The sequence below is a fragment of the Branchiostoma floridae genome, chromosome 12, assembly GCF_000003815.2.
Source record: "Branchiostoma floridae strain S238N-H82 chromosome 12, Bfl_VNyyK, whole genome shotgun sequence".
Taxonomy (NCBI): domain Eukaryota; kingdom Metazoa; phylum Chordata; class Leptocardii; order Amphioxiformes; family Branchiostomatidae; genus Branchiostoma; species Branchiostoma floridae.
This window is the reverse complement of record NC_049990.1, coordinates 15,094,809-15,111,065: the sequence shown is the minus strand read 5'-3', so window position 1 is coordinate 15,111,065 and position 16,257 is coordinate 15,094,809. Positions and strand designations below refer to the sequence as shown.

Sequence of the window (16,257 nt, the reverse complement as noted above, 5' to 3'; positions counted from 1 at the left end):
TCATAAGCAGCCACATATTGTCAAATGGATGATACGGAGGCAACATAACCATGGATATACAGCTTTTGGAATAGCTCAAACTTCGCTTTGCTTTGTGATAAACCGTTTGTTGCAAAATGAAATATTTCACATATAGGAAAGTCCCCATGTCATATATAGATTCGATTGAATGATATCTAAATGACGTACACAAATCTAGGTATATATATGTTTTCATCAAGCTTGATCAAAATGGTGAGCAACTTCTGTCGAACATCTGGCCAACCTCCTTCACGTGCCCAACTGGAACATGCCATCAGGAGGAACTTCAGTGGTAGAGACGACATAGACCCTCTCCAAAAGTTCCGCAAAGTTCTCGAGACCTGTGCTGATCAAAAGGGGAGGCCAACCGATCCGGACTGCAGTCCGCTTGGCCTCATTGGAGCCAGTCTACAAAGTGTCCATAGTGACAGGTAAGGACATTTTTTTAAACACCTAAAACTTATATTAGTCTATATGTAAGGATTTTTTTCATCAAGCATACACAGATAAACAAGTACAGACAAGATAGCAAAGCGCTCAAGTTAGGTCAACTTACGTTAGCGCCACCATCGTACAAGAAACAGAATTAGACTAGCAAATGTACAGTGTATAACGACACATAAATGGACAGAGACTCAAGCAACTGGATATGACTTTGAAAACCAGTTGCGTGAGTAGCTGATTTTTGGCATATCTTATTACCCGGATGTCTAATCTTCATCGACGTATAAACGGACAGATAGATGTATGCAATTATAACATCGATTAAGGTTCATATTTTCAAAGAGTGCACACTCCCCATCCCTATGTGTTTCTGGTAGGAAACGGATAAAGTAATTTAAGTTATGTAAATCATAAGGGTGCAAAACGTCCAGCTTGGACAACAAAATTCTGAGTTGATTGAGCACATAATCTTGCAATTCATAAGACCCAAGTATGTAAGTTTGGATATTCCTTACTGTAAACGTACAATCAATCTATCAAATACGAAACGGATGCTTGACTTGCTTTGAAAAATATTATTAATTGTGTGAGATCTAGAGTGCCGCTATTTGTGTAAACCATGTCTACACCTACATTCGGTAACGTAACGTTTTATGTTGTGCTACAGCGAAGGGCGATATCTACTGATTCTGACAAAGAACTATGCTGCTCTGAGCATTTTGCAACAAAAAATGCTCGATCCCAGGAGCACAGTCATCCTCTTCGGCAGTAGTTTTCCTCAAGACCAGGAATATACACAGGTAAAAAAAACAACGTCATTCCGTTTAGTGTTATGCAAATTTGCAACCTTTGGTTGTACAGTCCTTTATATGTTCCATGGCACTCTATTCAAGCAGACATTACGGCTTTAGTAGATTTCAAATTTTTTCTATTTATGTCCATTTTACATTTCACCACTAATACTGCCCACAGGTTTGTCGTGACATCAATCGTATCAAAGTCTGCATGGAAACAGGGCGAACCGTTGTCCTACTCAACCTGGAGAACCTATACGAAAGTCTGTACGATGCACTGAATCAGGTAATTGATTATAAGTTTTGCACTAATGTTCAAACATTTCTCGGGACGTAATTATGTTTGTGACCAAATATGATGACCATTATATGATTATTTGCGGTGATGTGTATCGATCCTAGCGTTAAGTGCAAATTTCATTTTCATTCACTACTAGTCACCAGTTGCTACTGCCTCTATTAACATTGAATCGTACTACATGTCAGTATACCAAGATGCGCAAATGGTATCCAATTATAGTGTTACGATGTATTTTATAGATATACAATGAAATGTGTATATTTATTATATAATGTCTATACAACAATTCCGGCCTTGTCTTTTGTAGTACTATGTGGAAATGGGCGGACAGAAGTATGTCGACTTGGGCCTCGGTACTCACAGGGTCAAGTGTCGTGTGCATAAGGACTTCAGGTTTGTATGTTTGTACATTTTTGACGGTCTATCATTGTCGATTGAAATGCACATATTTAAGGATGAAGGTAGTTGTTTAATCCACTAAATGCTTATTCGACACACGCTGGTCGAATCAGACCGTTGCACTCACGTTATTAATCATTCTCACTATAGGTTGGTTGTCGTTGCCGAAAAGGACATTGTCTATGACAAGTTCCCGATCCCTCTCATCAATCGACTGGAAAAACACTTCCTTTCTGTGTCAACGATACTGACTCCTGCACAGAATGGTATTGCCAAGAGGGTGGATGAGTGGGCCAAGGCGTTTGTCAATGTGGACGTTGCCAGAAACACATCCATGAACAGGTGTGTTTTTTTAATCTGCACATCAGTCCACGACAGTTCAGCCATTTGAGCTTCAAAATTTTTCAGTCAGTAAACCATTTCTTTCTGTCAACATATACATTCTCTCACATTTTACACGGTGTTTTATTCAGAAGTAGAGAAAAGCCTGCCGATGCCTTCATTGGGTACCACGAGGACCTTCCCGCCACTGTTGTTCTTCAAGTGTTTCAAGACGTCGACACCAATGACGACAACTGGGAGGAAAAGGTAAGAAACTGTTTTAAAATCTGCAAAAAAACAGTGTCTGTGGCCTTGGTGGGTAATAAAGAATTAAGAACAAGTCTCTATCAAAATGTCCCCTTTTAACAAGAGCTATATACGTATATATAGATAACCCCCAAATAACATTAATTTCCATGTTCATTATGCGTTGAAACATTTTTGGTTCTAACGTTATGTGAAAAGTAAGAAATTGTTGAATCCAAGTGTGGTCATAATTATTGTCTATTTGTAAAAATCCAAAGGTCTTCGAAAGGGCGAAAGAGACCCTTCTCCAGTGCGCAACTCCGAACGCCGTGGTTCGCCTTGGAAGCTCCCCACTTTCCTCCTACGCAAGTACAATTGCACAGAAATACTTCCGTGGTCAACATCACTCCTGCCTTGCAGACTTTCTACTCCACGTGACAGAAGGAAGGAGCGGAATTTCCGCACAGGTATCTTTCAGGATATCCCAAATGTTATGATATAAGAATTCGGCATCATCTTTATTGCAATACATTTTTGACGAAGGCATATATTAGAACTCTCATGCAAATTTAAAGGGGTAAAAGTCAACTAGGCCGACAGTCATAACAGTCTAGTGACGTTACCTTTACAATGCATGTCTAGTCGTAACCGTTGCTTCGTGTGCCTACATGGGTAGATGATAAAAAATAGATATATTTTCAATGCAGGTCACAACCCATGGCCGTCTGCTATCAAGGCATGACCTTCCACATCTGGCAGAGACGCTTGGCCTACGAGAAGCTGTTGTGCAGCTTCTTTCGTTACAACAATTTGACACGGAGCAACAGTTCAGCAGGCGTATTAGGTAAGTTCTTTTCTATTGCTAGCTTTCAATGGACAACATGCATTTAACAAGTGGTCTTGTTGCTTTCACAATTGATCAGGCAAGTTCAATGCACTATATTATACTATGATACTGGAGTTTTTTTTTTACTACAATCAGTTTTTCTCACCTGCTGAAACGCTTGTGTAAAAGAAAACTCCAGTATCCTATGATCTACGAATCTTATCGTATGTAGGCCATTTATCAATCCCAACTCGCCTAAATGCATCCAACACTGATATTTGAGTACACTCTTTAATAACAATAATGTCAATACTGTCCATTGTCACACATATGAGTTTGGGCATGAACTTGCAAATGTTGTGCTATAGAATAAATCGAACACAACAAGATACTTGCTACCTTTCTTGTAATTTGTCGAACCTGACATGTCACTTTTCACTGTTCAGGCATTTTCTGGAGCAAACACTGGCCGAGGAAGGTCTTTTGGTTGTGCAGTGTGACTCTGGTGACATCAACTCCAACCTGATTGCCTGTGCCTCATACACAGTCCAGACCGAACGAGCCCAGACCGGCAACCTAAAGTCCAGCGTGGTCTTTGTGATTCAACTCCCCAGGAACACAAGAAAAGGATTCTCGGGTCTTGGTGGTGGGCAGTGGCTGTGCTATCACATCGATGATGTTCATCCGCCAAACGACTATTCCCCAGACGTTGCCGCCATGCTTGGCAAGTCAGTCAGTAGCCTTGTCAAACCCCGGGTCGCAACCCAACCAGACCGGGATGATGACGGGTTGACTGACATCTGTGAATCAATTGACTCCATCCATATCGAAGACGACAAAGATCCTCATCAGAACCTGACGTCGGAAAGTTTGGCCCCTCCACAGGACCAGCAGAGAATATCAACACCGCAAGCCGTCAACGCTAACGACCTGAACGACGGGATAGAACCGGAAGAATCAAAGATTGAGGAAGATCTTGACGTATCAACTCTCCTCCGTTCTTCGCTACAATCTGCAGCGGCGCGTGTAAACGATCCTTTTCGTGATGAACAGAAGAACCATCGACAGAATCGACCTTCTGTTAAAGCTTCTTGCAAACAAAGGAAAACAACATGAAGGTATGCATCGTACATATACCCATGTCTAATGTCGTGGATAATTAGATATGAAATGTAATGAATTGAAGTGAAAAGAAAACGACTCATGCTCTCAATATGTTGTTCTTACTGATCTCAACATTTCAATGGCAGCTCGGCTGACATTTGCTGAAGTGCTGAGAGGCAGAGTAGCACTTCTGTTGGAGGAGCAGGAAGAGTCTCGGGTGCACATGGGGTCGAACTGGCTCTCACAAGAGGCGGCGGCGTCCAAAGCTATTCGCCAGGCAGGGACTTTCAGGTAATTCCCTCTTACATTCTTTATTATTTGTGCGCTGATATTGTTCACAAACGATACTTTAAAAGAACAGCTGTGCCTTTTCCTAAAATGTTTATGTTGAGTTAAGTAATATATATATATGGTGGATTTCCATGTCACGTACTGACGTTTTCTGTATCAATATATATGCCTTATTCTTATTTGTTGCAGACAAGCGGCATGGGTCTATCTGTTGTCAGTTGTATCCCCCATGCTGGCCGAGGTCATTGCGTTCTTCGACAGGAACTCAAATCTGGATCTACTGATAAAGACAAAAGAAGAATGGTTGCATCAGCTTTGGCTTGGTATTGCGGCCAACGATAAGGCAGTTAATCTCCATTACGAAGACTGTCTTTCTCCAAAGAAACGTACTGTCCGTGAGACGGTGCCTGTCCAGACATCCGGGTACGATGGTCAGCTACTCCAGTGCCAGCTTCCGTTTTCCTGGCTAATCAAGGAGTTAGTGGACAAGTTGTGGCAAGATGCCAAAGCGATGCCAGGTACGTTATAAACCGTCAATATGATCTTATGAAATTGATAGCCCAGTGCACTTCATACACAAAACGTTGAGACTAGACGAACAGAGTCTTTTGAATAATGTTGATGACAAAGCAGCCCAAATTTGATCCAATAAATGAAGTTTGCAACAACTTATTTATCTTGAGCGTCTTGATATTTCATACTGCAGGAACATCGGAGTCATTTAATGATATACTTAGAAATACATTTGACGAGACTGAGATTGGCCAACAGCTCAGCAAAACGACAAAGTTGTGTAGAGATCCCGCCGAGGTCATAGTGAGATACATCTATGACTATGTCTATATGACTCACAAGATCACTTCGGGCTCAGACGTGGAGGTCAGGGTAAGTACATCCTCTGGTATTGCAGTATAAAGTTTTTCAGGCCTTGTTATTCATTGTGTCTGTTAATACAAGGTCACACCGGTTAACGGCTTAGATGCTAACAGTTTCACCAAAGCTATGATGATCCACGTATTTTGTGAATTTGAAATACCAGGAATATGTTGCAAAATAGCATGTAACGGCTATTGTCACCAACCTGACAACACGTTTCCGTTTATATGAAGCTTATCTGCAGAGCAGTGGAACATGCCGTGTTCATGGTGAGGCAGAGGCAGGAAATCCCACAGGCACCCCACATCACAGACGTGCATGTGGCTGTTGACGACGGAGTCCGCGGCTGTCTGTCCCGTTTCTCCCAGCTGGTGGAATTTTGGCCAGACCAGCTTCCAACTCTAGAGACCGCTCTGCGTAACCGTTCAAATATGGTAAGTCAGTGAGGATCATTAAAAAAACTCTGCATTAACGATGCTTGGCGATCAACATTTATTATGTAGGAGTAACGTTGTATGAATGTTCTAAGAATAGGAGAGGGTAATTGAGGCATCGTTTTTTTTCTTCTACAGAAACTCGATGTTGCAGCTTTGCGCTTGGCCCTTGAGAAACTGACCGAAGAACTCTGGCAGTTGACAACGGTCAAGGATAAACAACCTTGGATGTCCAAGTTACAGTCAGTTGGTTTGCTGGCGGAGGATCTTTTGGCGGCCTACAAAGTAAGCTCTTCTGAACAACAACAGGATGGGCAGCTGCAACATTCCCTTCACGGGTGTCGGTGAGTACAAGTCTTAAGCTTTACCGGTCAACGTATACAAAAACTACCTTGATCAGAGAAGATATTGAAAGACCATCAGATTCTGTAAATATATTCTTTAGATATACTTGATACAAAAAAGCAAAGTTGTTTTATGTGCTCTGTGGAATTTTATGATTTTCTGGATTTTCCAATCAATGATGCCCAATTATAATTTTATTCACCAGATGCTTACTGGCACGCCTACGTGTTGTAAAACTGTACATTGACCACCTGTGCGGAGCGGATCAACCACTACCCATGCAACAGGTTGAAAAGCTTTGGAAGGTGGGTGTAATATCACATACACATGAAATATCGATAACTATTGGTCTCAATTTTTCTATAGCGCAGTGAGGGTGATTGCTTTTGTAAAGTTATGGTCGTAACTTGCTATCTAATCAAGTCACCATCTAAAATGCATCGGTAGGTCGTAGAAAAAGGCGTGACTAATTTTGGTCCAATTGGCACAATGCTCAACCACCTCCGTGGGGGTAAAGTCGCGACAATGTATGTTGGGCTAAGGGCCACAATCAAAAGACTACTGAAATCTAAATCTTACCTTCTGTTGGCAATCCTCTAGTACTTGGACGACCAACCGGATTTCAAGACTAAAACAACCATGAAGAAGCTGGAACTATTCCTTGTCACGCAGAGCAAGCAAGCAGCTTCCAAACATTTTGCGTGAGTAGTGTTCACATGTTGATTCTTCCTGTGTATATTTTGACGTTCTTGAGAATATGACAATTAAGTCTAACTAGCATTACTCTCTGTTTTTTCCGATGGGTTTCAAAACACTGACCTCAATACTTTCCGGGGCTAAATGTTTTTTTAAAACCCACTTGTATTTATTTTACTTCCTTTGTCACTGGTCTGGTTTTATATCCTAACCATGAATTGATATACAAAAGACTTGAAGACAATTTTGCTATTCTAATAGAGAACAAAGGTAAAACAAGCTAAAACGAAGTAGTAAAGCCATCTAGGTTATCTGTGCAATATGTGAAAATGTGACGTAATCCAGTCTCGTTCGAGTCAGGGAGCCAAATGTCGCACAAAAATGTTAAGGTATGGTTTTACGGTAATCCCATTTTGACAAGTTGAAGTGCCTTTGCACGCAGAAAGGTTATTCTTACCAATTAATATTCTATATTTTTGTACTCGGTCTAGTTTTCACGACGGAGATAGCTTTTATCAAGGTCTAGAGCATTCTTTGTGTCAATCTCTCTTGTAAAATCTACGTGTGCCAATATCTTATCTATACATTGTACTCACGATATTTTGTGTTCAAATGTTAAATAATGTGTCTTTCATATCATCGAAGTGCTGGTAAAACTGAATGCTGTATTTGTCTGGACGAGTTGAGCCAACCTGTCATACTACCGTGCAAACATGTATGTGACCAGGGCTGCCTTAAAAACTGGTTAAGGCCTGACAGACGGACGTGCCCAACATGCAGACAGCCTGTCCCGGGAGACTTCCAACTTACCGTGTCTATGCAATCGAGGTATGTTTACTATCGTAAAACAGACCACAAGTACGTAGAACTTCACGTCTAATGTTGAATTATTGGTGAACATCTTTCATCCAGAATTTCACTTATAGAAATAAGAGCATTTTGTTGGTTTTATGGTGTGGGTTTTATATATGTTTTTACATTGCAATGTCTTTGATTTTATTTTGTATTTGTAGGGAAGCACTTCGGAAACACCAGGACTTCAGACGTCGAAGCAATGCGTTTTTCATGGATGTCGTGTCGATGTTCTGCTTTGCTGATGATACACCACCGAAACAGGAGGTCATTGACATGCTTCTTGGATACATCGTGAGGGAGGTGGATAAAAACCGGGCCAGAACGAAGGGCTTCTCTCCGTTTGAAGACGACTGTGTCGATCGAACGCCCATCATTCGGTCTTTCCTGCTGCAGCTGCTGCTACGCTTCAAGTACGACAAATTTGTGTCATCTGTATCAAACTGTTTGTTACTAGAGCCAGTTTATGAAGACATAACTGAGAATAATTCAACACTTCTAAATTATGTTGTTGCATGACTTAATTAAGAACCATTTATTGTCCAGGTTTGCTGACGTGTGTGCACATTTGGAGTCATACTTTGAAGGGGCCCGAGACTTTGCTGGAAGCATTGAAGATGCTATAGAAGTCTGCATCATTTTTGTCCAGTGCATGGAGGTACTTTGTCATAAATTTATTACTGGGCGTGTTTTGTGTCAAACAAGTCCATTACAACTTAATTAATTTTGCATTTCAGTTTGCCGGCAAATGTACTAGTCGAAAGAGCAAATGTGTTGCACAGGGATGTCATTTTGCCCACAGTTAGCTATTGTGTACACTAGGAAGACATTTGTTATCTGCAGCATAGATAATCCATCAATAAGTTAATTTCATCTTTTATGGAATTTAAAAGCTGGTCAGAGCACGTATTGAAAGATATTAGTATCTATCTCATTAACACATCATATGTTAATGTATTTTTACAGAATGCCTTGAGCAGTCAAGTAGACCGTACGCCAGGACGACTAGCTCATCTCGTAGAACTGGCTGCCAGGGAACAGCAAAAAGCAGCACGACTTTGCAAAGGGTTTCCAAGCATACCTCTAATGTTACAGTTAAATATGATAGCTTCCATCCGATTCGGCCTGTCTGTTGCATGTGACTTAATGTACATCGAAGTAAATCAGCCAACGGGACGCGTCTTCAACGACCACAGCCAACGAGCTCTTCGAAGGTTGTTTGAGAATGTTCAAGCACTCTTCAGCGTTTCTGAAGCAGTGACAAGGTGGCCAAAGGTGTTCATTCCGAAGTATCTGTACAGACGACACGGCCTAGACACACTGCTGTCTATAGGCCAGTCCAAAGGATCACAATGGTTTCTGCCAGCTGAATTGCGTGGCAATCAGGTAAGACACAAGTTAAAGTTTTAAGCAAAGTGTATATTTTCGTTATCTTTAAAGTGACTGAAAACGTTATGATAGCTATCTATCTAAGAGGAACCCGTAGTACGTGGTTGTGGTTTGTTGCTCAAGATACCATTTTCAATACCTTTAATTACTTTCTTCTCTGTGATATTCACTCACCGTCTGGTTTTATAGATTCCATTATTTGTGTTTTGCTATTACTGATATTTTTATCATTGATTAGAATGTTTTGTCATTTATGTGAATGCATCAAGAAATTAGTTATTTGCGCTTATTTCTCATACATGTATTATAATTGTTTTTAACTGTACTCTGTAAAGGATATAGTAATCCTGTTGCCGACACCTCTCAGATTTCTTTCTGAGAAGCCTAATAAAATAAATAAACAAATATAAATTAGATTAAACGCTAATGTTACGTTCATGCAGGAAGAAGTTGTGCCGGACCGCTTTGTTGTCTATGGAGAAGCATATCAACGAATAAGAGAGGCAACAGCAAAAGCCATCCTCACAAATGACAGCAATCAGCTAGTCCACGCTCTTCAGGTATGCCCTATCATTCTCAATGTTTGTGTTGCTCGAACAGGGCGGTCATGTCATTGCTGTAGGAAGCAGGGAGAATGTTAGTAATGTGACTGACGAATCGAATCTTGTGTACCTGTCATTGAATCCTGTGCACCTGCCTTCCGCAGAAACCTGACGTTCCACAACGCGACAAAGAAGTGCTGACGCTTCTCGCCATTTTCACGGAAGTTACATTGGCAGTAGTCTCGACAGAACAGAATGCAAACGTCATATGTCAGGTACAGCTATATACTATTTTATCACCTTCAGACATTTTGTACTTTGTTGTATCATGACATCTTTTTTGTATCGTGTATCATAATTAATAAGTTGATTTATTCTACAATTTCCAATCCAGATGCAACAGATGTTGGTCCAGTTTTCACGCTCTACAGCAGTCATCAGAAACAAGGTGACTTTTCATGCTATGGATAGTGCGTGGGTTAACGGATGTGCATTTTATGAGTAAATCTCTTTCTTTCGTTTTGTCTACCATATCAAGCTATGTCACAATTCTTAGTCTATGATAGTCTGTATTCAACACCTTTTTTAAATACAATTTTCGTGTGTTGAACTGTATTAATTCTACATATCATACTCTGAAGGAACTTGCTGAACAGTTAATCAAGAACAAGAACGGTGGACATTGTACGAGGCTTTCACTCGAACCAAATCAACCCCCTCGACAGCGAAGTGTCTCGGCACTGATCATCCACTTCGGCGTTGTACTGGCTACAACTCCATCGAACCCTCTGTTAGAACCGCTGAAAGCCCTGGTTGTTGCGCCCCATAACATGATGGTATGCCGTAATTTGTGTTGTTTTGTTCTATATACCTTCACACAAGCTATCTTGGAGTCTTGTATTAGTCTTAATCTATGCATCAACATATTGGTAAGTTTATGTCTGATACTGTAGAGTGTGATACCAAGGGGCCGTAAAGTATAAAAATTGAATTTTTCACACCTTTCTAATAGTCGTTAAAATATCTATGCGGCATTTGTAATTCTATCCTCCTTGTTGTGGACAGGCACACTACCTACCGACAATGCCAGAAGACCCCTTACCAGAAGTAAAGAAGGCTTTTGCAAGCCAAGACGTTGCCTGGTATCGTAAGTATAAGACGTCACTATCGCAAGAACTGTTAGTATGAAAAGAATGTTTAAGTCAATTTTGACTTAAGCCTCTTCAGACCGGCTTATGATTTTGCCACTCCAAATAAGAGATTGAAATAAGATTTAAAAACATGCATGCTCCACTACACAAAAAATAATCCATGTAAATAAAAGTTTAGAACATTGGATAAATTACTGCATTAGGTGTTTTAATTGTTCATGTCGGTGTTTTAATTGTTCATGTCAACAATGATACGTGCTTACAACAGTTCCTGATTACAAGAAACCATCATACCATTACAAGTATCATTCAATGAACGTTTTGTTGTACAAAAAAACATAATGCTCTTAGGGCTGAATGTTATCAGGAAATGTTCGTTGTATTTTGGTGTCAAAGGCACTTTAAAAGTATTGACTAATGAATTGTTTCTCTCCTTTTTAGAGTGCCCTAATGGCCATCATTACGTCATCGGAGATGTGCGTACACTCATTAATTATAACGTCCTGAATGTATTAGTCGTGTCCTTTAATGTGTCTTACTTTGGAGTTTTGCTCAACATTTTCCTCAATTGCTAACATACACATTTCTTTTATCATGATTGCCTGATTCGTTGTCTTTGGTATTTCATTTAGTGTACGAGACCTTATTATACGGGGAAATGTCATTGTGGGGCAGACATTGGAGGCACTGGCCACAAACTTCTGACTGGAAATCGTCCTGGAAGACAGTACGTATGACCTATGCTTATTTGCCCGTTTCTTAATTACCCTTCTCCAATCGTGTGTTCTTGTTTGAGTGAGTGAAAGTTCCTTACATATCGATGTTTTTTTCTTTCTTTCTATGGTTGTGAAACAAATTCTCTAATGTATGAGTAATTTAAAGATCGTATTGATATAACGTTATGTGTGGCGCGGTACAAATACCCAATTCAGTATCTATATATATATGCCATCCAAAAAATACACTGATAATATTTTCAACAGGGATGATGCTACATCTACTGGGCACATTATTGGTGACGCTCAGGATAGACACGATCCTGCCCCGGAGAGGCAGCTTTCTCAATTCGCAACCGTCATGACGCGCCTTGTCCTGCATGCAGCAATGTTAAACGGTGCAAATGGAAACCCACAGGTGAGGTTCTCTACGATGATATTCAAAGTAAGAGCTAAAGTGATGACGACTCTCTCCTACTCTCTCTATCCAGTCAGGGGTTCAATTGCGAGGAGCTTACAATTAGTGTCTCGAAGGACGTCATTCGGTGCTGACACGGGTGACCTGAATACGACCGGAATTGCCTCATGTAAGACCAAAGGCCTGTAAGTTTTAAACCACTCGCATCGGGAAGGACCCCTACTCTTTAACGTGATCGAGGTGTGGCCCTATCCGAGGAATATTTCTACAAGTAAAACCACCATTCTTCAGCGACAATGTTACCCGTGGTGTTGAGTCATGTTGCCTACTAAGGAGTCATGTTACTAGTGATGTATGCTTTTGAAAGTAATATATTTCATGATGCAGTAACTTCTACGAGTGTGACAAAGGCTCTTCCTTCCAATATACAGCCTTTTACCAACTTTGTTCGACCGGTGCCGGTGGACATCAACGACTTCCTCTGGCGCCACCTCAATCGTGACCTTGATGACCTCGCAAGTGTCCTTGGCCGCAGCATTGATGACGCAACATTGTTGGTGCACATTCTGCTGACCAATGTGCCTCACATCAATGCAGGTAAGTATTTGAAGCGTCCCTCTGTTGAAAGTGATCAGGGTTTATTTTCGAACCGAGATGATCTTTAGCCAGTACAAAAGAAAGAGCCTACATTACATTAAATTCTGTCTAATTCTATGTCTCATCCCATTACTAGTAGGAGTCTGGAATGTTGCATGGACATCGACACAGGGTCGCCAGAATTGGGAAGAAGCCTTCAACAATGCCTACATCAAGCCACTTCTTCAGGTAACTATTTGTAACTGTTGTAACTGTTGTAACTGTTTGTAACTGTTGTAACTGTTTGTAACTGTTGTAACTGTTTGTAACTGTTGTAACTGTTTGTAACTGTTGCAATGAATTTTATATGATCTATTCAATTCATAAAACTACAAGTGTAAGCACAAGAGGAGGGTATGCCCAATCGATACTGCAGTATAGGTATAACATATTGGAAATAGTTACAGAGCTACAGTATAAGGGAAATAATATTTTAGGGCCAGTGTTGAATACATAGATGGATAAATGAAATAGTGTTCATCTAATATGTAGCTATCATGCAAAGTCTATAAAAGTATCATATGTACGTATGCTTCACGTTTATTCATTGAAAAATGTTTTGCTGCGTGATACATTGTGCTTGTTCTATCCATAAAGAATCTGGACAGCAGACTTCAGGAAGCAAATCGACTTGTTGACTGTGACCATCGCCTTATTGACACGTCGTTTCACCGCGTTTTGCACGACGACACAACTCGTCCTGATCAACTATCCCTGGAAAATGTCATCGGGCTCCCAGAGATGTGGCAATACCGACCCAGTGTGAGCCTGGAGCACATGTCTCGCCGCTTTGTTGAACATCAGGCGAGATTCCCAATATTGAAGATGTTCTTGGACAATGTAAGTTATGTTCTTCAGAAGCATTCCTTGAGTCTTTACTTCTTTTCTTTATATTTTGTTTTCTCGATGTTTAGCTATAGCTTTCGTTACCGCAGATCTTTGTTGTCGGTCACAATTCCGTTTTTCTCTCTCACTCATCAATTGTGTAGGCCATCATTTTGTCAGCCATGTGTCACCTACCAGACATTATCCATCTGACCACACTCCTGAAGACTAGATATCACCGCAACATCGACCTAACAGAAGCACTAACAATGAAGATTGCCGACTTTCTGAAGAGCATACCAGAAGGTAATGTCTTACAGTGTTTCTTAACCTTGTCTTGAATTTTTTCCTATTTTTGTTTCCTATTTGGCTATCTGAAATTTGTCTTCAACTCTTTACCTCCATGCTTTATGTCTTTGAGGTTGAATTTTAGCTTGCCTGTCTGTTAGTGAACAAACTAACTCAGGGCTTGATAGATTAGTTTCAAATCTGATATGTTGATAGGATCTAACGAAAACACAAGTTGATTACATTGCCCCCCCCCCCCTCTCCCCCAGCGGCTTTGCTATTTGCTATTTTACTGTAGTGGAACTTCTTGTTTTGGATGGGTAACTATTATTTGGGTTATCTCACTACTTTGATGTCAAACGTTCATCGACGTTTATGTCAAACGTTCATCGACGTTCTCATCTGTTTCATAAAGTACAATAGCACATTTATAATGAGAGGATATGATGTCTTGTTTCCTTGTATCATCCCTACAGGACAACAAAGGGACGAGTGTGAAATGCTGGTGAAACGCTTCAGCAATATCTGGACCAACATCCGACCATTGCTTCTTCAGCAAGGTATCACACCACACATTTGTTCCCTTGGTTATACTACTATTCATTGCATATTCGTTCATATTGATTCAGGTTTGGTCGAAACATGTAAAAGTGACCAGGTTGAGTCAGACCACACTTTACCACACACTAGCAAACAATATTACTGATGATGCTGTTAATATTTCAGATAACATTCCTCGGCCCGAGAATATGGGCCCAGTCATCGATGTACAAACTACAAGTTTGTACCACCTGTTGCCAATGAAGGAGGATGCAACCATCACGTCTTGTATTACGGCTGTTGTTCTCTTCCTTATAAGGAAGAACAACGAGTTCCTGGATATTTACCGGAAGACGTCCCATGTGCAGGATGAGTATGTTTAGAGCCATATTAATATGAGACTCCATTGGAGAAAATTTATTTGATCTAAAAAGAGACTAGAAAATTATACTGTCAAAAATCAACATGACAGCACCACACTTAGTTGAATCTGTATACCAAACCGTACATTCCTAAGATATTTCTTGCCGTGACTGCTAATTTCGTCCAATGGAGTGATTTGTTCAACATTCATTTCTAGTGGTACCTTGAGGTGTTGGACTGACGTCAGCGCAAGTAACGTGGTATCATGTGACCCGGCCCGGGACCTCATGCCCCTGGTTCTCAGCCACTGCAACTACTCCCTGGCAATAGGAAAAGGAACGCATGTTGGATATGACTTTGCGGCACTGGAGAATCGACTGATTGACCGCTTCTTGTGCGGGAAGTGCAAAATTGTGGAGGAGGTAGCCTTTCCGTTGTCTGTCTGTAACTAATCACGACATAGTCATAGATATTCGATTTTTTTTTATTCACATTTATTTAACGAGGATTTGACAAAAAGCAAAGTTGCTTATCTGGGTCTTCTCCTCTTACACATGACAAAAATAAGGACACACATACAAAATAACGAACACTAAATAACATAGTCAATGGATAATGATAACGAAGTCAAAATAAACAAGGAATCAAGTAACAGAATGAACGTGCAGCTGGTTTACAAACTTAGGAATAATCAAATAAGGCTATATAATCAACTAAAACTAAAAACGACCTGTCTGTTGGATGAACTTGAATACGACATCAAATAAAACACAATTTTGAATGGGAGATAAGAGTGCATTTCCCCTAAGTAGAGTTGAACATACAATATTTTCAGTGGTGTGTCTTGGGTCAATGGTAAGATATCCTGCATGAACAAGATGACAACATATCAAGTCTTGCATCATTGTATAGAGAACAGTGTAGAAAATAATGTATAGTTGATTCGTTAGGGTGACCACATTTACACATAGGACTATTCACACATTTATGTTGGAACAGGTGGATATTCGATTTTGTCATGAAGAGATAATGGGAGAAAGAAAGATATTTAGTAATAGATTTTGGTCATCATAATTGTGAACGTAACCATAAAAAATGTTTTACTTTTCCCATTTAGAAATACGTATTTTGATTCTTATATTTTTCTATGATGATCGGAATAATATGCACTGGTTGATTCTAATATTTTTCACGTAGTGCGAGACGTTCCAGTTCCGTCAGGAAGCTAGAGATGTCGCCATGTTCACTGCAGTTCGAAAACAAATTCCACAGGTAATAAATCATTTTTACCACACTGTTTACTTCAAATTGAACCACTGAAGATTTTGACTCTATACATGTTCTTAAGTACCAAGACCAATCTCTCTTTGGCTGTAGTATGGCAAATACATGTACAACCGTAATAGTATATGAATGATCTTATGATATACACAGGCTCA

General features: G+C 40.2%; 1 protein-coding gene across 1 annotated transcript in view; it reads left to right on the top strand.

Annotated features, from left to right (window-relative positions):
• Window positions 1–16,257, top strand: part of LOC118427041 (E3 ubiquitin-protein ligase rnf213-alpha-like) — a 28,086-nt gene that overhangs the window by 9,230 nt on the left and 2,599 nt on the right. Inside the window, exons 23-58 of the mRNA XM_035836678.1 lie at window positions 222–452; window positions 1,133–1,265; window positions 1,438–1,545; window positions 1,868–1,953; window positions 2,110–2,301; window positions 2,433–2,547; window positions 3,234–3,370; window positions 3,799–4,333; window positions 4,392–4,470; window positions 4,603–4,747; window positions 4,937–5,265; window positions 5,454–5,632; window positions 5,857–6,057; window positions 6,196–6,401; window positions 6,608–6,707; window positions 7,003–7,103; window positions 7,744–7,926; window positions 8,112–8,363; window positions 8,497–8,608; window positions 8,917–9,336; window positions 9,783–9,899; window positions 10,046–10,156; window positions 10,276–10,329; window positions 10,523–10,717; window positions 10,947–11,028; window positions 11,474–11,508; window positions 11,665–11,759; window positions 12,016–12,166; window positions 12,598–12,763; window positions 12,900–12,991; window positions 13,400–13,642; window positions 13,792–13,933; window positions 14,392–14,475; window positions 14,642–14,828; window positions 15,036–15,240; window positions 16,016–16,090. Coding sequence (XP_035692571.1) covers window positions 222–452; window positions 1,133–1,265; window positions 1,438–1,545; window positions 1,868–1,953; window positions 2,110–2,301; window positions 2,433–2,547; window positions 3,234–3,370; window positions 3,799–4,333; window positions 4,392–4,470; window positions 4,603–4,747; window positions 4,937–5,265; window positions 5,454–5,632; window positions 5,857–6,057; window positions 6,196–6,401; window positions 6,608–6,707; window positions 7,003–7,103; window positions 7,744–7,926; window positions 8,112–8,363; window positions 8,497–8,608; window positions 8,917–9,336; window positions 9,783–9,899; window positions 10,046–10,156; window positions 10,276–10,329; window positions 10,523–10,717; window positions 10,947–11,028; window positions 11,474–11,508; window positions 11,665–11,759; window positions 12,016–12,166; window positions 12,598–12,763; window positions 12,900–12,991; window positions 13,400–13,642; window positions 13,792–13,933; window positions 14,392–14,475; window positions 14,642–14,828; window positions 15,036–15,240; window positions 16,016–16,090 — 5,878 coding nt within the window. The remainder of the gene's footprint in view (window positions 1–221; window positions 453–1,132; window positions 1,266–1,437; window positions 1,546–1,867; window positions 1,954–2,109; window positions 2,302–2,432; window positions 2,548–3,233; window positions 3,371–3,798; window positions 4,334–4,391; window positions 4,471–4,602; window positions 4,748–4,936; window positions 5,266–5,453; window positions 5,633–5,856; window positions 6,058–6,195; window positions 6,402–6,607; window positions 6,708–7,002; window positions 7,104–7,743; window positions 7,927–8,111; window positions 8,364–8,496; window positions 8,609–8,916; window positions 9,337–9,782; window positions 9,900–10,045; window positions 10,157–10,275; window positions 10,330–10,522; window positions 10,718–10,946; window positions 11,029–11,473; window positions 11,509–11,664; window positions 11,760–12,015; window positions 12,167–12,597; window positions 12,764–12,899; window positions 12,992–13,399; window positions 13,643–13,791; window positions 13,934–14,391; window positions 14,476–14,641; window positions 14,829–15,035; window positions 15,241–16,015; window positions 16,091–16,257) is intronic.